Source organism: Hordeum vulgare, chromosome 6H, assembly GCF_904849725.1.
Source record: "Hordeum vulgare subsp. vulgare chromosome 6H, MorexV3_pseudomolecules_assembly, whole genome shotgun sequence".
NCBI classification, from domain to species: domain Eukaryota; kingdom Viridiplantae; phylum Streptophyta; class Magnoliopsida; order Poales; family Poaceae; genus Hordeum; species Hordeum vulgare.
In genome coordinates, this window is record NC_058523.1 from 264,714,244 (window position 1) to 264,739,294 (window position 25,051).

Here is a 25,051-nt window from a genome sequence, read left to right on the forward strand (position 1 = left end):
TGGGCAAATAACATAACGATGGGATTAATTGAATCCTTGACATAAAGGTTCAACCGATAAAGATCTTCATAGAATATGTAGGAACCACTATGGGCATCCAGGTCCCGCTATTGGTTATTGACCGGAGAGTGTCTCGGTCATGTCTGCATAGTTCCGAACCCGCGGGGTCTGCACACTTAAGGTTCGGTGACGTTTCGGTATTATTGAGTTATGTGTGTTGATGACCGAAGGTTGTTCGGAGTCCCGAATGAGATCCTGGGCATCACGAGGAGCTCCGGAATAGTCCGGAGGTAAAGATTAATATATAGGAAAGTGGTATTTGGGTTCCGGAAAGGTTTCGGGCATTTCCGGTAGTGTACCGAGAGTGACGAATCGGTTCCGAAGGTCCACCGGGAGGGGCCCACCCACCCCGGGGGGCACATGGGCCCAAGAGGTGGCGCACCAGCCCCTAGTGGGCTGGGCAGCCGACCCCATAAGGGGCCCATGTGCCCAAGAGGAAAAAGGTGGAGGGTGGTCCTTGTTGGAGTAGTGTCGGATTTCGGGCTCCGCAAAACCCTAAAGATTTGAACTCAGGAGCGTGTACGAAGATCTCTCTTGGGCTCGCCTCACCTAACTCGCTACTCGTTGGGGATGGCAAAGAATTCACTCGATGGCGAGAAAGACACAGAACACGGCAGTTTACCCAGGTTCGGGCCGCTAGGAAGCGTAATACCCTACTCCTGCTTTGATGCATTGCCTCTTGTGGAGGTTGGTGGATGAACTAGTACAGTGTTCGAGGGCCTCCGGAGGCTAGGTGGCCTATGTGTGGTGCCAGTGGGCAAATGAATGAATCAAATCCCCTCTACGAAGTAATATATCCTTTATATATAGTGGCGGCTCACGTCCTTTTCCATTATCGTTTTGGCGGAAAGGGATCCCACAATGGCCAATTTTGAAGGGGAACAGGGGAACATGCTCCCCTGCCCAAAGGTGGTCTTCGCCTGCAAAGTGGCTGCCAGCGCTGTAGGGACGGGTCTAGGGGTGATGTCTGTCCTGCTGGCGGGCGGCGATGGCTTCATTGCACCAGAATGGAAAACTTTGGGAGATGCCTTGGAAACCCGCGTACGTCCTCCCCTCCTTTGCCCGAAAGGGGAAACTGCACCGTCCGGCAGTCCGCTGCTCGCCTATCCTTCCTACACGTCATCCTTGACCCCTGAGGCCGGGTCTTGCTTCGGAATCTCCGTCGCTCCGAAGGGGCCCTGAGGAGGCCCCCTGCGGGTCTTGAAGCTACCCCTCCTCACGAGGCTTGGCCCCCCGCGAGGGCCTTGCCTTGAGCGGTGTCGGGCCCGTTGGTTTTTGGTCGAAGAAGTGGGTCAGCCCTAGGCCGCAGGTCTGGGTACCCCCATTCCCAGAACGCCGACAAGTAGGACTCCTCCCCACGCCCACCTCCTTGGCCAGCGGCCAAAAGCCCTGGGGGAAATCTAGGGCGCCTCCTCCACCCCTTCCTCCTATACATAGTGGAGGTTTTGAGGGCAGCCACCACCTGAAAAGCCATGTGTTGTCATCTCCTTTGTAGATCGTCTTCCTCCTCTGGATTAGTTCGGTAGAGCTCGGCGAAGCCCTGTCGGATTAGTTCACCACCACCGCCACCACGCCGTTGTGCTGCCGGAGAACTCATCTACCTCTCTGCCCTTGCTTGTTGGATCAAGGAGGCGGAGATCGTTATCGAGTTGTACGTGTGCTGAACGCGGAGGTGTCGTCCGTTCGGCACTAGATCATGATTGGATCGTGGGACGGCTTGCGATTTGGATCGCAAAGACGTTCGACTACATCAACCGCGTCTCTTAACGCTTCCCGCTTAGCGATCTACAAGGGTATGTGGAGTCAATCTCCCCTCTCGTAGATGCACATCGCCATGGATAGATCTTGTATGTGCGTACGAAATTTTTTGTTTCCCATGCAACGTTCCCCAACAGGTACAATCATAGAGTCTAAGGATGCAACATTCTTTGAGAACATTTTTCCCATAAGGATATGCAAAGCACTTCTAGACAGAAATTTAAGGAGACTCCTGAGCCTGCCATTCCTATGGAATATTATGAACAAACACGTGATGAAAATCTTGAGGAGGATGACGAGGAAACACTTGGAAGGAGCAAGAGACAAAGGACTGCAAAGACCTTTTGTGATTATTTCCTCGTGTACCTCATTGATGATAATCCCACCACTATTTCAGAAGCGTATGCATCTCCAGATGCTGACGACTGGAAAGATGCGGTTCGTAGCGAGATGGATTCCATCATGGCTAACGGGACATGGAAAATTACTGAACGTTCCTATGGTTGCAAACCATTGGGATGTAAGTGGGTGTTCAAAAAGAAGCTTAGGCCCGATGGTACAACGACAACAAAGCCTTTAGTCCCAAACAAGTTGGGGTAGGCTAGAGGTGAAACCCATAAGATCTCGCGACCAACTCATGGTTCTGGCACATGGATAGAAAGCTTCCACACACCCCTATCCATGGCTAGTTCTTTGGTGATGCTCCAATCCTTTAGATCTCTCTTTATGGACTCTTCTCATGTCAAGTTCGGTCTGCCCCAACCTCTCTTGACATTATCAGCATGCTTTAGCCGTCCGCTATGCACCGGGGCTTCTGGAGGCCTGCGCTGAATAATCCCAAACCATCTCAGACGATGTTGGACAAGCTTCTCTTCAATTGGCGCTACCCCAACACTATCTCGTATATCATCATTCCGGATTCGGTCCTTCCTTGTGTGGCCACACATCCATCTCAACACGCGCATCTCCGCCACACCTAGCTGTTGCACATGTCGCCTTTTAGTCGGCCAACACTCAACGCCATACAACATTGCGGGTCAAACCGTCGTCCTATAGAACTTGCCTTTTAGCTTTTGTGGCACCCTCTTGTCACAAAGAATGCCAGAAGCTTGGCACCACTTCATCCATCTGGCTTTAATTCGATGGTTCACATCTTCATCGATATCCCCATCCTTCTGCAACATCGACCCCAAATAAAGGAAGGTGTCCTTCTAAGGTACTACCTGCCCATCAAGGCTAACATCCCCCTCCTCCTCGTGCTTAGTAGTACTGAAAGCGCACCTCATGTACTCGGTCTTAGTCCTACTAAGTCTAAAACCTTTCGATTCCAAGGTTTGCCTCCATAACTCAAACTTCCTGTTGACCCCCGTCTTACTATCATCGACTAGCACCACATCGTCCGCAAAGAGCATACACCATGGGATATCTCCTTGTATATCCCTTGTGACCTCATCCATCACCAAGGCAAAAAGATAAGGGCTCAAATCTGACCCCTGATGAAGTCCTATCTTAATCGGGAAGTCATCAGTGTCGCCATCACTTGTTCGAACACTTGTCACAACATTATCGTACATGTCCTTGATGAGGGTACTGTACTTTGCTGGGACTTTGTGTTTCTCCAAGGCCCACCACATAACATTTCGTGGTATCTTATCATAGGCCTTCTCCAAGTCAATGAACACCATATGCAAGTCCTTCTTTTGCCCCTATATCTCTCCATTTGTTGTCGTACCAAGAAAATGGCTTCCATGGTCCACCTCCCAGGCATGAAACCAAACTGATTTTTGGTCAAGCTTGTCATTCTTCTTAAGCGGTGCTCAATGACTCTCCCATAGCTTCATTGTATGGCTCATCAATTTAATTCCACGGTAATTAGTACAACTCTGAACATCCCCCTTGTTCTTGAAGATTGGTACTAATATACTCCGTCTCCATTCTTCTGGCATCTTGTTTGCCCGAAAAATGAGGTTGAAAAGTTTGGTTAGCCATACTATCACTATGTCCCCGAGGCCTCTCCACACCTCAATGGGGATATAACCAGGGCCCATCGCCTTGCCTCCTTTCATCCTCTTTAAAGCCTCATTGACCTCTGACTCCTAGATTCGCCGCACAAAACGCCTGCTAGTATCATCAAAGGAGTCATCCAGATCAATGGTAGAGCTCTCACTCTTCCCATTGAACAGCTTGTCAAAGTACTCCTGCCATCTATGCTTAATATCCCCGTTCTTCACCAGGAGTTGCTTTGCTCCGTCCTTGATGCACCTGATTTGGTCAACATCCATAGTCTTCCTCTCTCGGATCTTGGCCATCTTATAGATGTCCCTTTCGCCTTCCTTCGTGTCTGACCGTTGGTAGAGGTCCTCATACGCCCGACCCCTTGCTTCACTCACAGCTCGCTTTGCGGCCTTCTTTGCCATCTTGTACTTCTCTACGTTGTCTACACTCCTATCCAGATATAGACGTCTGAAACAATCTTTCTTCTCCTTAATTGCCTTTTGGACATCATCGTTCCACCACCAGGTATCTTTAGCTTCTCTTCTACTTCCCTTGGATACTCCAAACTCCTTTGAGTCCACCTTACGAATGCAAGTCCCCATCTTCATCCACATGTTGTCTGCATCACCTCCTTCCTCCCAAGGGCCCTCCTTAATGACCCTCTCCTTAAACGTCTGAGCTACCTCCTCCTTGAGCTTCCACCACTTCGTTCTAGCGACTTTGGCATGCTTGTCCCGCTGGACACGAATCCGAAAGCGGAAGTCAGCAACCACAAGCTTATGCTGAGGGACAACACTCTCTCCAGGTATCACCTTACAGTCTAGGCATGCACGCTTGTCTTCTCTTCCCGAGAGGATGAAATCAATTTGGCTAGAGTGTTGCCCACTACTGTAAGTCACTAGATGTGATTCTCTCTTCTTAAAGAGGGTGTTAGCTATGATCATGTTGTAGGCTAGCGCAAAGCCTAAGACGTCTTCTCCTTCTTGATTCCTGATGTCATAGCCAAATCCCCCATGCACCCCCTTCAAAACTTGTGTTAGATGTGCCCACGTGGCCATTGAGGTCTCCTCCTATGAAGAGCCTCTCGCCAATCGGTACACTCCTAACCATGTCCTCCAAGCCTTCCCAGAACTCCCTCTTGGTGTTCTCATTGTGGCCTACTTGCGGGGCATACGCACTGATAACATTGAGAACTAAGTCCCCAACTACCAGCTTGACCAGGATAATCTGGTCCCCACGTTTCTTGACGTCTACCACTCCATACTTGAGGCTCTTGCTGGTTACAATTGAAAAATACAAGGCTAGGCTTGTGGCCAAGGGTTATGCCTAGAAAGAAGAAGATTTCTTTGATACTTATTCACCAGTGGCGAAACTGGCCACCATTCGAGTATTACTCTCGTTGACAGCCTCGCATGATGTTAAGACTGTTTTCCTGAACGGAGAAATAGACGAGGAAATCTATATGCAACAGTCAGATGACTTTGTAATAGATGGTCAGGAAGGAAAGGTGTGTAAGTTATTGAAATCTTTATATGGCCTGATACAAGCACCTAAGCAATGGCATGAGAAGTTTAATACAACCTTGACATATGTTGACTTCGTTGTTAATGAAGCTGACAAATGTGTATACTATCGTCATGGTAGGGGCGAAGGAGTTATATTGTGCTTCTATGTTGATAACATAATGATATTTGGAACCAACCTCAAAGTGATTGAGGAGGTGAAGTCATTTTTATCTCGGAACTTTGAGATGAAGGGCCTTGGGGTGACAGATGTTATCTTGAACATCAAGCTATTGAGAGATCATGAGGGTGGGATTCCACTTCTGCAATCCCATTATGTTGAGAAGATTTTGGGTCGTTTTGGATATTCGGACTACAAAATTTCTCAAACACTATATGATCCTAGTGTGTTGATTCAGAAGTTCAAAGGCATGGCTAAAGATCAACTAGGATACTCTCAAATTATTGGTTCACTCATGTATCTAGCTTGCGCAACGAGGCCTGATATCGCGTTTGTTCTGAGCAAACTGAGTCGGTGCCAATCTGGATGATGTACATTGGCATGTTGTTCAAAGAATTATGCGCTATCCGAAAGGTACTACGAACTATGGACTTCACTATATCGGATAACCGTCGGTACTTGAAAGGTATAGTGATGCTAATTGGATCTTTGATGTTGATGAGATGAAGGCCACAAGTTGGTATATTTTTACTCTTGGAGGTGGTGGTGTTGCCTGAAAGTCTTTCAAGAAAACGATCTTAACAAGATCGACAATGAAAGCAAAATTAACAGCATTAGACACGTCTGGTGTCGAAGTAGAATGGCCTCGAGATCTTTTGATGGACTTGCCAGTGGTCGAAAAGCCGGTTCCGGCTATCCTCATGAATTGTGATAATTAGACAACTATTGTCAAAGTAAAGAGTTCAAAGGACAACATGAAGTCCAACAACATATAAGAATGAGATTGAAATTTGTCAGACGTTTAAAAAACTCCGAAGTGATAGCGGTGGATTATATCCAAACGGTTTAGAATCTGGCAGATCCCTTACTAAAGGGCTATCACGTGTTGTGATAGATAATGCATCGAGGGAGATGGGTATGAGACCCACATGAGTTGCCATGGTGGTAACCCAACCTATGTGATCGGAGATCCCGTGAAGTAGGACCTGCGAAAAACAAGCCAGTGGTGAACTAAGGAGAGTAACTTTACTAACCCACTCCGTTGGAGATGCAATACTCCCGAATGTTGTACGGTAGGATGACTATTGTATGAATGTGTTCCAAAGCTTATATAAGATATCGGAGATCCCGTGAAGTAGGACCTCGGAAAAACATATCGGAGATCCCATGAAGTAGGACCGGGTAAAAACAAGCCAGTGGTGAACTAAAGAGAGTAACTTCACTAACCCACTCCGTTGGGAGATGCAATACTCCCGCATGTTGTATGGTAGGATGACTACTGTCTTAATGTGTTCCAAAGCTTATATAAGCAATATCGAAGATCCCGTGAAGTAGGACCCGGGAAAAACATATCGAAGATCCCGTGAAGTAGGACCTAGGAAAAACAAGCCAATGGTGAACTAAGGAGAGTAACTTTACGAACCCACTCCATTGGAGATGCAATACTCCCGGATGTTGTATGGTAGGATGACTATTGTCTTAATGTGTTACAACACTTATATAAGCAAGATGCTATCCTACATACGAACACACCTATATGAGCCCGACTGCTGGCCACAGTCTATGAGATTGGGGTGATTTCTAGCAAGCTCATGAACAGGCCACGAGTGACTAATATGCTCCACCCGAGGGGTCTGCCTTCGGTAGCCTAGTATTAGTAAGACATGTGGTGAAACTTCTTTACGCCAAATTGATAATTCAAGGCATAGTCCATTGTTCAGTTGTGAAGGTGTAGCTACTTGCTCTAGGTGAAGTTCAACCTTACCAGGTCTTCATTGAAATGTTGGTATATCGAAACAACGATTGGAACAAAGCACATGATGGGCCCTTGAGGTCTGGTGGGGGATTTTTGAAATATGGGGTGGGCTTTAGGCCCATCCAACAATTTCAGAAAAATCTCTAAGGGTCGATGTAGGTGTCATGACAAGGGGATGGTGGGAAGTTTAGTCCCACCCCGCTAGTGGAGGAGTTGGACCTCGTTATAAGAGGTTCTCTTCCACATGCTATTGGAGCTTGAGAAGAGAAGTGGTCCTCGCGCACTCCCCCATCGCCGCCCGCCCCGCCATGCCACGCCTCGTCACGACGCACCGTGGGAATGACCTGAACCGAGCTCATACCTATGCACTTATTTTTGCCGGTCAGGAACGAGGAGTCCCGAACAGAAGAGCCACGATCTGAGACGACAAATCAAGGGTTGTTGCCGACTCGGGCGTGGGTCCAACCCACGTCTCTTCACCCGGGCGCGCATATATATGTGAGGCGTCAACCAACCCTAGCCGTCACGAGTGTTAGAGTTATAATATAAGTCATGTACCCTTTTGTATTTATCCCAATATATAAGGGGTTTCCTGCATATAGTCCACCACTTGTACATGTATATATACCGGCCTATGGCTCAAGGGAATACAAGTTGCTTATTCCTAACATGGTATTAGAGCCTAGGTTCTTTTTGCACGCGCAACTCGTGCTCTTCCGGATCTAATCTTCCCCACCTCTGGTACCGGCCCTCGTCCCGCTCGCCTTGTCTCGCTCGTGCAAGAGTTCCAGCCGCGTCGCTCCACTCTCGACAGATCGAGTTCACCTGGAGGCTTCGCCCGGTTCTGCTTCTCCCGGTTTCGCCAGATCGAGTTCAACAGGGTTCAAGGTCGCCGCGTCGCTCCAGAATCGATTTCACGGCACCTGACAGGATGTGCTCTTGCTCTCTCATCGCAGATCGACAGGGCCCTGCCCCGGCCGCCGGATCGAGGCGATCTCGTCCCGATCGCGATCCGGCTCGGATCCGCCAATTGCAGCGCCCGCCAGCCGCCGCCCCAATCCCGTCCCGATCCCGATCCAGTTGCAGCGCCCGAAAGCGCTGCTCTCGTCCTCCAGTTGCAGCGCCCGCCAGCAGCCGCCCCGATCCCGTCCTGATCTCGATTGGATCCGGCTCGGCTTGCTACAGCTGGTTCTCTGCTAAAAAAATGTCTGCTGCATCCGGCTACGTTGTTGTTCCTCGTTGTCCGGTGATCTTTGATGGCACTAACTACACCGAGTTCATTGGCTTCATGCGTGTTCACATGCGTGGCATCCGCCTATGGGGTTTTCTTTCTGGCGAGGTCTGTTGTCCGCCATGTCCGGTTCCTCCCGTGGCTCCCACTCCGCCGACCCCACCGGCTCTTCCTGCGGATGCGGCTAAGCTTGTTGATGAGGCCGCTATCCGTGCTTATGATGAGAAGGTTTTGGCTTATGAGGAGGCTCTTCAGACGTATCATGGTGCTCTGTCTGCTTACACCCAGTGGCTTGATGATGATGCTCGTGCTGTAGCTGTTCTCACTGCTAGCGTTCTGCCTCAGTTTGCCTCTGAGTTTCTGGGCCTTCCTACTGTGTTTGAGATGTGGACTCGCCTTCGTCAGCGCTATGAGCCCTCAGGTGATGCCTTATACCTCTCTATGGTCCGTCAGGAGCATGCTCTTCAGCAGGGTGACTCTACTGTTGATGACTTCTATGCACAGAGTTCTGCTATCTGGCGCCAGCTTGATTCTCTCCGCAATGCTGGTTGTCGTACTTGCCCCTGTTGCCAGGCTGTCGAGGCCGATTTGGAGTTTCATCGCGTCTACGAGTTCCTGTCTCGGCTCCGAAGGAGTTTGAGCCCCGGCGTGCTCAGTTGTTTGCTCGTGGCCGTATCTCTCTCATGGAGGCGCTTTCTGAGATTGTGATGAGGAGACTCGCTTACGTAGTGCTGGTTTGTTGGAGGTTCCCTCGGTGCTCGCTGCTCGGGCTACTTCTAAGACACTTGCTGCACCGACCCCTTCCCGCTCGAGTGCTCCGCCGCTCTTGCCCACACCTTCTGGAGGCTCAGGTCGCCCCCGTCCACATTGTGGCTACTGCAACAATGATGGTCATATTAAGTCCAACAATGCGGGTTCTTCCTCGACGGGTACTGCTGGTTCTGTGACTGAGGCTTCCCGCACTGAGCAACCACCTTCTACACAGGCAGGTACATCCCCATGGGTTCTGGACTCTGGAGCTTCTTTTCATATGTCTTCTAATTCTTCCACTCTGTCCTCTCTTTGATCGCTTGATTCTCCTGTTCATGTCCTCACCGCTGATGCTACTCCCCTTTATGTCGTTATTAGAGGCAATCTTACCACTCCTTATTCTGTTCCAGATGTTGCTCATGTCCTCGACTTACCATGAATCTGTTTTCCGCTGGTCAACTTGCTGATTCTGGTTGTCGTGTCATCCTTGACCTTGACTCTTGTTCTGTCCAGGACCGTCGCATGCACACACTGGTTGGGGCTGGTCCTCGCCGCCGTGATTCTGAGGGTCTTTGGGAGTTGGACTGGCTTCATGTTCCTTCCGCTGCCCACTCTATCGCCAGTTCTTCCGCTTTGGTCGCCTCGGCTACTGGTTCCTTCCAGCAGTGGCATCATCGACTTGGTCATCTGTGTGGTTCTCGTTTGTCGTCGTTAGTTCGTCGAGGTCTTCTGGGGTCTGTCTCAGGAGATGCCTCTTTAGAGTGTCAGGGTTGTCGTCTTGGCAAGCAGATTCAGTTGCCATATCCACATAGTGAGTCAGTGTCTAAGCGTCTTTTTGATTTAGTTCATTCCGATGTATGCGGTCCGGCTCCCTTCGCTTCGAAAGGGGGGCATAAATACTATATTATTTTCATAGATGACTTCTCTCGTTACACATGGCTTTATTTCATGACTTATCGTAGTGAGGTGTTGTCCATTTATAAGCGTTTTGCTGCCATGGTTCATACTCAGTTCTCTTCTCCCATTCGTGTGTTTCGTGATGACTCCACTGGCGAGTATATCTCTAAGATGTTGTGTGGTGTTCTTGCTGAGCAAGGGACTCTCTCTCAATTCTCTTGTCCTGGTGCTCACGCTCGGAATGGCGTGGCTAAGCGCAAGCATCATCATCTTCTTGAGACGACTCGTGCATTGATGATTGCTGCCTCTCTCCCGCCTCATTTTTGGGCCGAGGCCGTCTCCACCTCCACCTATCTCATCAATCTCCAGCCTTCCGCTGCTCTACAGGGTGGTGTTCCTTTCGAGCGTCTTTTTGATCGTTCTCCCGATTATTCGATGCTTCGCTTGTTTGGTTGTGTTTGCTATGTTCTTGCCCCCCGCGAACGCACCAAACTGACCGCTCAGTCTGTTGAGTGTGTCTTCTTAGGCTATAGTGATGAGCATAAGGGCTATCGTTGTTGGGATCCTATCGGTCATCAGATGCATATCTCTCGGGATGTGACTTTTGATGAGTCTCGTCCCTTCTACCCACGCCCATCTTCCTCGACCTTTTCAATGGAGGATATCTCTTTCCTCACTTTTCCTGACACAGCTATCACACCCGTCGAGCCTTTGCCTATTCATTCCGCTCCCTCTGCTTCTCCACCTCCAATCGATTTGTCGCCACCATCTTCCACGGTCTCCTCGCCTAGCATGTCACCAGATTCTACACCTTCATCTCCGGTGACTTCTTCGTCGCCACTCCCCGATTCTACCTTGACGTTTCCTCCTTCCATTGTTCCATCTTGTCCTCAGTGTTACTCTCGTCGTTCACGTTCTATGGATGCCTCTGTGGATGTGTCGTTATCCTCGTCTCAGCCTACTTATGGCTTGCGTTCTCGTCCTCGTCCGCCTGTTGATCGCTTTGGATTTTTCACCGCTGGTGCTGCTGTTCTTGAGCCGACTACCTATCATCAGGCTGTTGTTCATCCTGAATGGCAGTTTGTGATGGCACAGGAGATTGTTGCTCTTGAACGCACTGGTACGTGGGATCTTGTTTCCCTTCCTCCCGGAGTCCGTCCCATCACTTGTAAGTGGGTCTACAAAGTTAAGACTCGCTCCGATGGTTCTCTTGAGCGTCACAAAGCTCGTCTTGTGGCTCATGGTTTTCAGCAGGAGCATGGTCGTGATTATGACGAGACTTTTGCTCCTGTGGCTCATATGACCACTGTTCGTACACTTCTTGTTGTGGCCTCTACACGCCACTGGTCTATCTCTCAGCTTGATGTTAAGAATGCTTTTCTTAATGGTGAGCTGCGTGAGGAGGTATACATGCAGCCACCACCTGGGTATTCTGTTCCTGATGGCATGGTATGTCATCTTCGTCACTCTATCTATGGCCTTAAGCAAGCCCCCCGCGCCTGGTTTGAGCGTTTTGCCTCTGTGGTGACTGCCGCTGGTTTTTCAGCCAGTGTTCATGATCCAGCATTGTTTATTCACCTTTCTCCTCGTGGTCGGACTCTTCCTCTTCTCTATGTTGATGGCATTGTCATCACTGGGGATGACCCCGAGTATATTGCCTTTGTCAAGGCCCGCCTTAATGAGCAGTTCCTTATGTCTGATCTTGGACCTCTTCGCTACTTTTTGGGATTGAAGTCTCTTCTACCTCTCATGGCTTTTTTATATCCCAGGAAAAGTATATCCAGGATCTTCTTGCTCGTGCTGCTCTTACTGATGAGCGCATTGTTGAGACTCCTATGGAGCTCAATGTTCACCTCTCTGCTACTGATGGTGATCCCCTGCCTGACCCGACGCGTTATCGTCATCTTTTTAGCAGTCTAGTTTATCTAGTTGTCACTCGTCCGGATATCTCTTATCCGGTTCATATTCTGAGTCAGTTTGTTTCTGCCCCCACATCGGTTCACTATAGTCATCTCCTCCATGTTCTCCGATATCTTCGGGGCACGATCTCTCATCGTCTATTCTTTCCTCGTTCCAATTCTTTACAGCTTCAGGCCTATTCGGATGCTACGTGGGCTAGTGATCCTTCAGATCGCCGTTCACTTTCTGCTTACTGTGTTTTTCTTAGTGGTTCTCTCATTGCCTGGAAGACGAAGAAACAGATTGCAGTTTCCCGCTCGAGTGCAAAGGCTGAGTTGCGAGCGATGGCTCTTTTGACGGCAGAGGTGACTTGGTTACGGTGGTTACTTCAGGATTTTGGTGTTTCTGTTACTACACCGACTCTGCTCTTATCTGACAGTACAGGTGCTATTAGCATTGCGCGTGATCCTGTGAAGCATGAGCTCACCAAGCATATTGGTGTTGATACTTTCTATGTGTGCGCTGGTGTGCAGGATCAGGTTATTGCTCTTCAGTATGTGCCTTATGAGTTACAGTTGACGGATTTCCTGACGAAGGCCCTGACTAGAGCACAACATGGCTTTTATCTCTCCAAACTCAGTGTTGTTCATCCACCATGAGTTTGAGGGGGGGTGTTAGAGTTATAATATAAGTCATGTACCCTTTTGTATTTATCCCAATATATAAGGGGTTTCCTGCATATAGTCCACCACCTGTACATGTATATATACCGGCCTATGGCCTCATGAGAATACAAGTTGCTTATTCCTAACAAGGAGAACAGATCACATCTGCTCCATCCCGTCCACCGCGTACACGGTTGACGGAAGAACAGGCCTTCAAACCCCCTCTCTCCAGAACCTGTACGGGAGAGGGGCGGTTAGGTTTTTGGGGAGCGATCATCCGCACGGTTAACTCTGCCTATGTTGTCTCAGCATAGCCGGTCCCAAGCCCGGGTAAAGGAGGAGGGTTGTGATAGGCGTGGCGAGCCAACGTGAAAAACCCAGCCACTCTTATGGAGATGAAACCCAAAGGAAACTCGTTGGGGCGTAACCCTCTTAGCGACGCGCCACATCGAAACCCGGGTGTGGTGTCAAATGGGCAAGGGCCGGGCCGTCACCCCCTTGGTGGCGCGCCGTATCTTGATCTGGATACGGTGATAAGTGAGCAAGGGTCGGGTCGCCGCATCCTTAGTGGCGCGCTGCACCGACGCCCCGGTGTAGTGAAAAATGAGCAAGGATCTTCACATTTGACTCGACGAGTGCGGAGGGTAAGGAAGTTAGCCGAGCCTAGGAGGATACGCTTAGGTAGCTGGAACGTAGGGTCCCTGACGGGTAAGTTACGAGAGCTAGTTGATACGGCGGTGAGGAGGCGTGTTGATGTCCAATGTGTCCAAGAGACCAAATGGAAGGGACAAAAGGCGAAGGAGGTGGAGGATACCGGCTTCAAGTTGTGGTACACGGGGACAACTTCAAACAAGAATGGAGTAGGCATCTTGGTCAACAAGAGCCTTAGGGATGGAGTTGTGGACGTTAAGAGGCAAGGGGACCGGATGATCCTTGTCAAGCTGGTAGTTGGGGACTTAGTCCTCAATGTTATCAGCGCGTATGCCCCGCAAGTAGGCCACGATGAGAGCACCAAGAGGGAGTTCTGGGAAGGCCTGGAGGACTTGGTTAGGAGGGTACCTATTGGTGAGAAGCTCTTCATAGGAGGAGACCTCAATGGCCATGTGGGTACATCTAACACATGTTTTGAAAGGGTGCATGGGGGCTTTGGCTATGGCATCAGGAACCAAGAAGGAGAAGAAGTCCTGAGCTTCGCTCTAGCCTACGACATGGTTGTAGCTAACACCCTCTTTAGGAAGAGAGAATCCCATCTAGTGACGTTCAGTAGTGGTCTACGCTCTAGCCAGATTGATTTTGTCCTCTCTAGAAGAGAAGACAGACGCGCTTGCATTGATTGTAAAGCGATACCTGGAGAGAGTGTTGTCCCTCAACATAAGCTTGTGGTTGCTGACTTCCGCTTTAGGATTCGTGTCCAACGGGATAAGCGCGCCAAAGTCGCTAGAACGAAGTGGTGGAAGCTCAAGGGGGAGGCATCCCAGGCTTTCAGGGAGAGGGTCATTAAGGAGGGCCCTTGGGAGGAAGGAGGCGATGCAAACTTGATGTGGACGAGTATGGCGACCTTCTTGCGGAAGGTCGCTGTAGAGGAGTTTGGGGTGACCAAGGGAAGTAGAAGGGAAGCTAAGGACACCTGGTGGTGGAACGATGAGGTCCAGAAGGTTATTAGGGAGAAGAAGGACTGTTTCAGATGCCTATATCTGGACAGGAGTGCAGCTAACATGGAGAAGTATAAGGTGGCGAAGAAGGCAGCAAAGCGGGCGGTGAGTGAAGCGAGAGGTCGGGCGTATGAGGACCTCTACCAACGTTTAAACACTAAGGAAGGCGAAAAGGACATCTATAAGATGGCCAAGATTAGGGAGAGGAAGACGAGGGATGTCGGCGAAGTCAAATGCATCAAGGACGGAGATGATCAGCTTCTTGTGAAGGATGCGGCGATCAAGCGTAGATGGCGGGAGTACTTTGACAACCTTTACAATGGAGAGGTTGATAGCTCTACCATTGAGCTAGACGACTCCTTTGATGATACCAACGTGTGCTTTGTGCGACGTATCCAGGAGTGTGAGGTTAAGGAGGCGTTAAAAAGGATGAAAGTAGGCAAAGCGATGGGTCCTGATGGTATCCCCATCGAGGTGTGGAGAGGCCTTGGAGACATAGCGATAGTATGGCTAACTAAGCTTTTCAACCTCATTTTTCGGTCAAACAAGATGCCCGAAGAATGGAGGCGGAGTATTTTAGTACCAATCTTTAAGAACAAGGGGGATGTTCAAAGTTGTACTAATTACCGCGGAATCAAGTTGATGAGCCATACTATGAAGCTATGGGAGAGAGTCATTGAACACCGCTTAAGAAGGTTAACAAGCGTGACCAAAAACCAATTTGGTTTCATGCCTGGGAGGTCTACCATGGAAGCCATCTTCTTGGTACGACAGCTGATGGAGAGATACAGGGAGCAAAATAAGGACCTTCATATGGTGTTCATTGATTTGGAGAAGGCCTATGATAAGATACCTCGGAATGTCATGTGGTGGGCCTTGGAGAAACACAAAGTCCCAATAAAGTACATTACCCTCATCAAGGATATGTATGATAATGTTGTGACAAGTGTTCGAACAAGTGATGGTGACACCGATGACTTTCCGATTAGAATAGGGCTACACCAAGGGTCAGCTTTGAGCCCTTATCTTTTTGATTTGGTGATGGATGAGGTCACAAGAGATATACAAGGAGATATCCCATGGTGTATGCTCTTTGCGGATGTGTATGCTCTTTGCGGATGATGTGGTGCTAGTCGATGATAGCCGAACGGGGGTTAATAGAAAGTTAGAGTTATGGAGGCGGACTCTAGAATCGAAAGGTTTTAGGCTTAGTAGAACTAAAACTGAATACATGAGGTGCAGTTTTAGTGCTACTAGGCACGAGGATGGAGAGGTTAGCCTTGGTGGGCAGGTGGTACCGGAGAGAGACACGTTTCGATATTTGGGGTCCATGTTGCAGAAGGATGGAGATATCGATGAAGACGTGGGCCACCGAATCAAGGCTGGGTGGATGAAGTGGCGCCAAGCTTCTGGCGTACTCTGTGACAAGAGAGTGCCACAAAAGCTAAAAGGCAGGTTTTATAGGACGGCTATCCGACCTGCGATGTTGTATGGCGCGGAGTGTTGGCCAACCAAGAGACGACATATCCAACAGTTAGGTGTAGCAGAGATGCGCATGTTGAGATGGATATGTGGCCACACAAGGAAGGATCGGGTACGGAATGACGATATACGAGAGAGACTTGGGGTAGCACCGATTGAAGAGAAGTTGGTCCAGCATCGTCTCAGATGGTTTGGACATATTCAACGGAGGCCATCGAAAGCGCCGGTGCATAGCGGACGGATAAAGCGTGCTGAGAATGTTAAGAGGGGTCGTGGTAGACCAAACTTGACATGGGAGGAGTCCGTTAAGAGAGACCTGAAGGTTTGGAATATCGACAAAGACTTAGCCATGGACAGGGGTGCGTGGAAGTTAGCTATCCACGTTCCAGAGCCATGACTTGGTTTCGAGATCTTATGGGTTTCAACTCTAGCCTACCCCAACTTGTTTGGGGCTGAAAGGCTTGGTTGTTGTTGTTGTTGTTGTTGATCATCCGCACGGTTGACGAAAGAGCAAGCCTTCAAAACCCCGTCTCTCCAGAACCTGTACGGGAGAGGGGTGATTAGGTTTTTAGGGAGCGGTCATACGCGACTGCTCTCTTCCGTTCGTCTGCTTCCACTACGTCCACGTCGCCTTCGTCATCATGTCTCGGCCATCTGAAGCCGACTGTCTCTCCGTCGAGAAGCTCGAAGCTGATAAGAAGGCCGCCGAGGAGGCTCCCGCCACCACTACTACGGCCAACTGGCTGACTGGAGGGTATACCACGTTTATCCCGCTCCTGTCTGTTTCTGTGTTAGCCGTACTGGCATTATGTGTAGATCTGTCTACTGTTTGCGTAGTATGTACTTATCTTAATAGTAATCAGTACGTTGTTAATTCTGTTAATGTCATGCTCATAACATATTCGTGGATTAAATTAATCAAAAAATTGTTAATATACTCAACAGTATTGATACTTGGGAACTATATGATCAAACCAAATTCTAGCACAGGCCCTCCAAACAGTATCAATGCAACACTCAACATAACAAAAGATTCACATGATCAAATCCTGTCCTTAAAACAAGGGGCATCCCTTTCCTATTAAAAATGTTCCAGTTATATTCACATGTCCAGTCCCAGTCCAGGAAACCATCTTTCCAACAAAGGGTTTGAAGAATCTCAATAACCTTGCAAAATGGGATTGAAACTTCTCCTAGGAAAAACATCTGTGTACACCAGAATAACAGACAGAAACGAGCAAACAAGATAATGAACCTGAAGATAGGAGTGTGGCATCCTGGTAAGTACAGTCCTCTTGTGGAAGGACGATTTTCCGAAGGGCAGCATTCCCACGGTCAATGACCAACAAAGAGCACATTTTCTTCACATATACAACATCAAAATCAGTAGAGAACTTTGCATCTTCACTGGGACCATCCGTATACCCTGGGATATTGGATTTTCCACCAGCAATAGTGGTCACTCCTACAAGGAAATTTCAACCACCAACTGTTAAAGCAAAACAAATGGATGACCTTGTACTATTAAACTATTAGCTTACCTGACTCGCCAATCTTCCGAATTGCCAAATTTGCTGTATCAGCAATGTAAACATTTCCTGTATCATCCACAGCAACACCAGTGGGGCGCTTGAATCTTGCATCAATAGGTTTACCATCGATATGACCTGCATGCCCCTGGAAAGAACCAGCAACTAGCCTCCCCCTGCTATCTGCAGAGATTTTAATATCATTCCCATTAGCCAAACTATTGGACGTATGCTTACAACATATAAATTATATAAATTCAGGCACATGTGTGTAACGACCCGCTGGTCCAGAGGATCAGATACAAGGGGGAAAGGGGATGAGATCGGAGTCCGCTTTATTGAAGGAAGGAGATGAGGTACGGAGAAAGGTAGGTGAGGAGCAGAGAGGGGTAGGTGAGGATTCAGAGTCTAATACAACACACATGCCTCTCCTCTGTCTACACCCACACTTATAGACACACACCTGACAAGTGGCCCCCACTCACATGGCTTACACACACGGAGCTGTCCACCGCGTCAATGGGATGCAGGTGTGACACTCCCCTCTTCTTCAGAGAAAGCCTCCTTTCCAGGTTCTTCAAGCTCGACAATTGCTGCAGGATCCCCTTGTTCGTCCGTGTCTTGGTCCTGCCAGATGATTGCCGAAGGAAAGCGACGTCGAAGTGTGTCATAGTCCTCCCAGGTGGTGCTTGAGGATGAAGACCAGCGGATCCGTAGTTGCACGATGGCGTTGTTGCCCCGCTTGACCATGCGTCGCTCCAGGATCTCCATGGGCTCGATGTCGCCAGTCGCCAAATCCGGAGGGTGCGGTAGCTCGGCAAAGACAAGAGCGTAGTTGGGCGTGAACGGCTTTACTAGAGAGACATGGAAGACGTTGTGGATGCGGCTGTCCGAAGGTAGCTCGAGCTTGTAGGCGAGGGCGTCGATCTTGTCTTGAATCTTGAATAGTCCATAGAACTTGTAGGCGAGCTTGGCGCACGGCCGGTTGACGACGGAGGACTGCGCGTAGGGCTGCAGCTTGAGGAGCACGGAGTCGCCCACCTGGAAGCTGCGCTCTGTGCGATGGCGATCCGCCTGCTTCTTGAAACGGCCCTAGGCGCGTTGAATTCTGCTCCCGTAGGCGCATAGTGTTCGCGCCCCAATCCCAGTGCTCGGTGTCGAGGGTTGGCGCCGTCGTGTCGTCCCAGAGAGCCATGGCCCCGAGGTTTGGCTCGACGGCGTAGAGGGCCTTGAATGGAGTACAGTTGATGGCGGAATGGAAGGACGAATTGTACCAGAATTCCGCCGTTGGGAGCCAATGACGCCAGCGTTGAGGTGTGTCGTGGATGGAGCAGCGTAGGTACATCTCCAGACATTGATTGACGCGCTCACTCTGCCCGTCCGTCTGCAGATGGTAGGTTGTCGAGTAGAGGAGCTTGGTGCCGGCCTTGGTGAACAGCTCGCGCCAGAGCGCGGTCGTGAAGACGCGATCGCGGTCGGAGACAATGGACTTGGGAATGCCATGGAGCTTCACAATATTATCCCAAAATGCGCGCGCCACCTGCGGCATTGAATGGGTGTCGCAGGGGATGAAATGCGCGAACTTGGTGAGGCAGTCGACGACGACCATGATAGAGTCGTATCCTTCGGACTTGGGCAAGCCCTCCACGAAGTCCATCGTCAGGTCTTGCCAGGGTGCTGTCTTGCCAGGGTGCTGCTGGCACTGGCAGGGGCGTGAGCAAGCCCGCTGGTCGACGAAGCTCGTGTTTGGCGTGTTGGCAGATGGCGCATTGCTTGACGTAGGCGTCGACGTCCCCTTTCATACCTGTCCACAGAAATAGCTTTTTGAGGCGTTGGTAAGTTGCCGTGGTACCTGAATGTCCGCCGACGGCGTTGTCATGGAGGGTGATGATGAGCTTAGTACGAAGAGTTGCATTGTTTCCAATCCAAAGCCGGTTCTGCTTGCGGATGAGGCCCTTGTGTAGCTCGAATCCAACGTCGTCGGGGCTGTGGATGGCGAGGCGAGACAGCAACTCCTGTGCATCGGCATCCATGGCATAATAATTGGCCACCTCCTGCACCCAGGCAGGTTGGCACAGGGAAAGAGCACTCAGGTCCAACACCGCGTCCACGCGCAACAGAGCATCGGCTTCCCCATTGTCGACGCCGCGGCGATACTGGAACTTGAACTGGAGTCCCACCAGCTTTGACATGGCCTTACGCTGTAGATCTGTCTCCAATTGCTGATCCCCCAGGTTGCACAAACTTTTGTGATCCGTGACAATGGTGAACTGTCCACGCTGCAGATAAGCACGCCATTTGTCTACGGCCATCATCACTCCGAGGAATTCCTTCTCATAAGCGGACAGCTTCTGGTTGCGAACCCCGAGTGCCTTGCTGAAGTAGGCCACTTGATGGCCATCTTGCACGAGCCCGGCTCCAATGCCCGTGTCGTAAGCGTCGGTCTCGATGTTGAAGGGCTTGTCAAAGTCATGCAGCGAGAGGACTGGTGCGCTGTCCATGGCGTGCTTGAGGAGCTCGAAGGCGGCTTGTGCTTGATCATTCCACTCGAACCCCTTTTTTGCCACGAGCGCGGTTAATGGTTTGGCGATGATGCTGTATCGCACCATGAATTTGCGATAATAGCCTATGAGGCCAAGGAAGCCGCGCAGCTCGGTTGCAATGGAGGGGATGACATGCCCCAGGTAGTCAATACTTTCTGTGGCGAAGGAGCACTTGGAGAGCTTGGCGTAAAGCTGATGCTGACTGAGCAGCTCGAAGACTGCACGCAGGTGCTCTTCTTGTTCTTCCAATGTCTCGCTGAAGACCAAAATGTCGCCGAGGAAGATGATGACGAAGTGACGGACGTGCTTGTAGAAAATCTGATTCATCAAGCACTGGAATGTGGCCGGCGCATTTGTTAGGCCGAATGGCATGACACGGAATTGGAAGTGTCTGTGGTGCCTCTTGAAGGCTGTTTTTCTTCGTCGTCTGCGCGTATACGAAACTGATGGTAGCCGACGCGTAAGTCAAGCTTGGAGAAGTACTTCGAGCCGGCTAGCTCGTCGAGTAACTCGTCCACGATGGGCAGGGGGAAGCGGTTCTTCATGGTGAGGTCATTGAGGCGGCAATAGTCGACGCAGAATCGCCATGAGCCATCTTTCTTCTTTACCAAGAGGACCGGAGCCACGAAGGGACTCATACTATGCTCAATCACTCATGATTCGAGCATCTCTTGCACTTGGCACTTGATTTCGTCTTTCTGCAACAGTGAGTAGTGATACGGCCTTGTGTTTGCTGGTTGTGCGCCCTCGACCAGGGTGATCGCGTGATCATACTGCCGGTGCGGGGGAAGTGTCTTGGGTTCTTTGAACACATCGTTGTACTCCTCGAGGACTCGTTTGATGGTTGTTGGAAGCTTGTCAGGTGGCTCCGCTTGGCGTGGTTGTCTGTCAATCAATGCCATGTATCAAATTTCATTCCCCGCATGCCATTTGTTGAATTGGTCAGGCTCCAACAGCTCGAGCGCGTTCACTTCCTTTTATTGAACTCCTTGCAGTGTCACTGTTTCGCCCAGGTGGTCGAACGTTAGGGTCTTGTTGAGCCAGTGGCAGATCATGGGGCTGAATTGTTCCAGCCAGTCCATGCTTAGAACTCCGTGTAGGCGCCGAGCTCGAGCAGGCGCATGTTGGTGGTGAATGTGTGCCCTTGTAACCACGATTGGACGTCGGGAACGAGCTTGTGGCAGACAAGGCGTTCACCGTTTGCCACCCGGACCTCGACCGGCGGCATCTGAGTTGGTTTGTCTGCAATCCGTTGCGCGAAGGACGCCGAGGTGAAGCTGTGTGCTGCCTGAATCCACTAGCAGCAGCATGACTTGGTTGCCGACAAACGCGCAAAGACGGATTGTGCGCGGCGCGTCACCCCCGGACACTGTGTGCGTTGAGAGCACGCAGCATTCTTGGTCCGATGCGGCTGGAGGAGGTTCATCCAACGGTTCCAAGGCATGTATCGCGTCGTCGGTGAGGACCTCGCCGTGGTCCCGCACATGGATGGTAAGCAGTTGTGTAGGTTGCTTGCAACGGTGCTCCCGAGAGTACCGGTCGCCGCACTTGAAACAAAGGCCATGCGCACGCCGATGATCGCGTAGTTGCCGCTCGCGACTGTACTCCTCGTTCGCCGCAGTTGGGCGAGGGCGCCCTGCATGCGCGCTGGAAGGGGTGCTGGCGGTGGAGGTGGCCGGCCGGTAGGGTGTGGTCTTGGGCGCGGTCGAGGTATGTCCATCTCCTCCTCTTGAACCCTGGCGAGCACCGAGGCGCGCGTGATGCTGGACGGCGCCTTTAAGCGCACCGCCGCGCGCAGATCATTGCGAAGGCCGAGCAAAAACTGGGTGACAAAAAAATTAGGCTCAACGAAGCATCCAGCGCTAGTAGGTGGTACATGTCGCCCTCGAATTCCACGCAATAATCAGCCACTGTGCCGGTCTGGCGCAGCTGCGGCTGCTTGTGCATCTCCAGCTCAAACTCGTCCGGGCCAAACTCCTCCTTGATTGCGGTGCAGAACTCCGGCCAGTTGAGCGCGCGATGTGCTTGACAAAATGCCTGCAGCCAATGCGTCACGTGGACCTCGATGTAGAATGACGACGTGGTCACCCGGTTGTGCGGCGGCACGCGGTACGGCTCGAAGTAGGTCTCGCACCGATCGATCCATAGGTAAGGCGTCGAACTTGGGGAAGTCGTGCTTGGGCGACATGACCGTCTACGTGCCCCGGTGCTCCTCCTGGTAGGCTCCTTACTGGGCACGCGGCTTCACCGCCCCGAAGAGTGACGCAGTCGGGCGCATCCCGATGAGGAGTGGCCCAGCGTTGGCTAGGCGCACGAACAGCTGCTCTGGTGGAGGAGCGGTGGATGCCTGCGGCTGGTGGTGCGGAGACGACAGGGCGGTCGATTTGGACTGGTCGCGGTGCTAGCACGCCTCGTCGACGTCGGACTGCTTGAGATCCACCTGCTTCCGCAGATGGGACAGATCGCTGGAGACCTGCTCGTTGAAGGCGAGTTGGGCCTCCACGTGCTTGTCGGCGGCGAGCTGACCTGCCTCCACCCGCTTGAGCAGCGATTCGAGCAGCGACTTGATTTCCCCTGAGGTTTCGGACATGGTGGTGAGTATGTGGCGGGTCTGGGCTGATGGTTTGGAGGGGGCACCGTCGCCTCGCTCCAAATCGGATCAACCCCGTTGGGGATTTTTGTTAAATTGTGATCCAAATTCTACCATATTGGACTAGACGTAGTACAAACGGTGTGGGCCTTTGCGTTGGTACCGACGCGTACGAGTACAACTCGTTTACTTGTCCTCCAAGGACTCTCATGTATTGCCCCTTGTGTCTCTCGTGTCTCGTTTATCTCGTTTTATCTAACAAGTGGTATACAGAGTTGAGGTTCTACAGATACGAGATTCGTCCGAGACGAGAGCTAGGGTTCGGCGTGTTGTGCGCCGCCGCCGACGCAATCTGGCAATCTGATCCGAAGCCAAATCGTTTTTTCCTCTGTTGCTGCGTCGTTGCTGCGAGAAGCCGAGTACGACAGGGATTAATAAATCGTTGCGCATCGCTGCAGATATCTGCAGCCGTTGTTCCTACGTCGCCGAGCCGTTGTTCCTCGACCCGATCCGGGTTTTCGCTCGCCAGGAGCGCCTCGCGCCTCGAGGGCTCGGTTCCATCGCCGCCTCGTCCAGACCACGTGAAGCCACTGCTACTCACGTGAAGCCACCGCGTCTCATCCATCAAATTTGACCACGTGAAGAGCAAATCCATCGATGGTACTACTTGTGCACAGGAATCTGAGATCTGATCTCTCTCTCTCACGTGAAGGCTACTATTTCAGATTTGTTTCTTTTTTCTCCAATTGCTACATCCACTGCCCAATACTACCAGGTGCTATTTTTCCACTAATTCTTTGATCCGCATATTAATTCTGTCAAGATTTTTTTCTACCGGCTTGTACTACTTTGTGTACACAGATTTATCTACTCATGGCATCCATGAAGTACGATATTCCGCTGCTGGACCGTGACACAAGGTTTACCCTATGCAAGTCAAGATGCGGGCGTTGTTGGCGCAGGCCGACTATGATGATGCACTGGATAGTTTTGGAAAGAATAGAATTGAGGATTGGACAGACGGGGAGAAAAGAAGGGACCGTAAGGCTTTGTCACAAATTCAACTCCATTTGCATAATAATATTTTGCAGGAAGTTTTGAGCGAGAAAACTGTCGCCACTCTATGGTTAAAGCTGGAAGGGATTTGCATGACAAAAGATCTCACCAGCAAGATGCATCTGAAGCAAAAACTATTCATGCACAGGTTACCCGAGGGAGGTAATGTTTTGAATCACATTTCAGAATTTAAAGAGATCATATCCGATATAGCTGCAATGGAGGTTAAGTATGATGAGGAAGATACTGCTTTAATGTTACTTTGTTCACTGCCAAGTTCTTATACCAATTTTCGAGACACCATATTATATAGCCGTGACACTCTCACGCTTAATGTAGTTTATGAAGCTTTGAACTCTAAGGAGAAGATGAAATTAATGGTGCCTCATGATGGTTCAAGTTCATCCCAAGCCGAGGGATTATCTGTTCGTGGCAGGACAAAGGAGAAGAACTCACATAGTGGAAACCGTGGCAAAAGTAAGAACGGACAGAGGGGTTGGTCGCAATCCAGAGACAAGAAGCAGTCTTGCAGGTATTGCAAGAGAGACGGACATGACATCTCAGAATGTTTCAAGTTGCAGAACAAGGAAAAGAGGAACGGCACCTATAAACCGAAAGGTAACAAACAAGGTGAAAATTCTGCTAATGTTGCTCGTGATGGAAGTTCCGATGATGCTCTTGTTGTTATTGCTGGATGTGCTGAGACCAATGATGAGTGGGTACTTGACAGTGCGTGTACTTTTCATATGTGTGCCCTCATAGAGATTGGTTTACTACTTTTGATTCTACTACTGCTGGTGGTCCCGTTTTGGGTTTTAATAATTCACCATGCAAGATTGAAGGCATAGGTTCCATTCGAATCAAGATGTTTGATGGCACAATCAAAACTTTGACAGATGTTCGGTATATTCCGAAGATGAAGAGAAATCTTATCTCTGTGAGTGCCCTTGATGCAAAGGGGTACAAGTATTCAGGTGGAGATAGTGTTTTGAAGGTCACCAAAGGTTCTCTCATTGTGATGAAAGGTGACTTAAGTTCGACCAATGGTCTTTATTACCTTCGAGGTTCTACCGTTGCAGGTAACGCTACTCCGGTTATTTCAAAGAAATTCTGATTGTGATGCTTCTAACCTTTGGCATATGCGTCTTGGACATATGAGTGAACTTGGTTTGGCAGAGTTAAATAAGAGAGGTCTTCTTAAAAGATATCAAACTGGTAAACTGAAATTTTGTGAGCATGGTATCTTCGGCAAGCACAGGAGGGTGAAGTTCAACACTTCCACTCATATAACTGAAGGTATTCTTGATTATGCGCATTCTGATTTATGGGGACCATCTCGCAAAAAGTCACTAGGTGGTGCTAGTTACATGTTGACTATTATTGATGATTATTCGAGAAAGGTTGGGCCTTATTTCTTAAAGCATAAATGGCAAGCTTTCTCGGCTTTTAAGGAGTGAAGATTATGATTGAGAGACAAACTGAAAAGAAGGTAAAAATACTTCGCA

The 25,051-nt window shown here is 50.1% G+C and overlaps 1 protein-coding gene across 1 annotated transcript in view; it reads right to left on the reverse strand.

The window, feature by feature from the left end:
• The window catches only part of LOC123406157, a 49,431-nt gene that overhangs the window by 14,331 nt on the left and 10,049 nt on the right, over positions 1 to 25,051 (reverse strand). Inside the window, exons 4-5 of the mRNA XM_045099634.1 lie at positions 17,370 to 17,540; positions 17,084 to 17,293 (exon numbers count right to left, since the gene is read on the reverse strand). Coding sequence (XP_044955569.1) covers positions 17,084 to 17,293; positions 17,370 to 17,540 — 381 coding nt within the window. The remainder of the gene's footprint in view (positions 1 to 17,083; positions 17,294 to 17,369; positions 17,541 to 25,051) is intronic.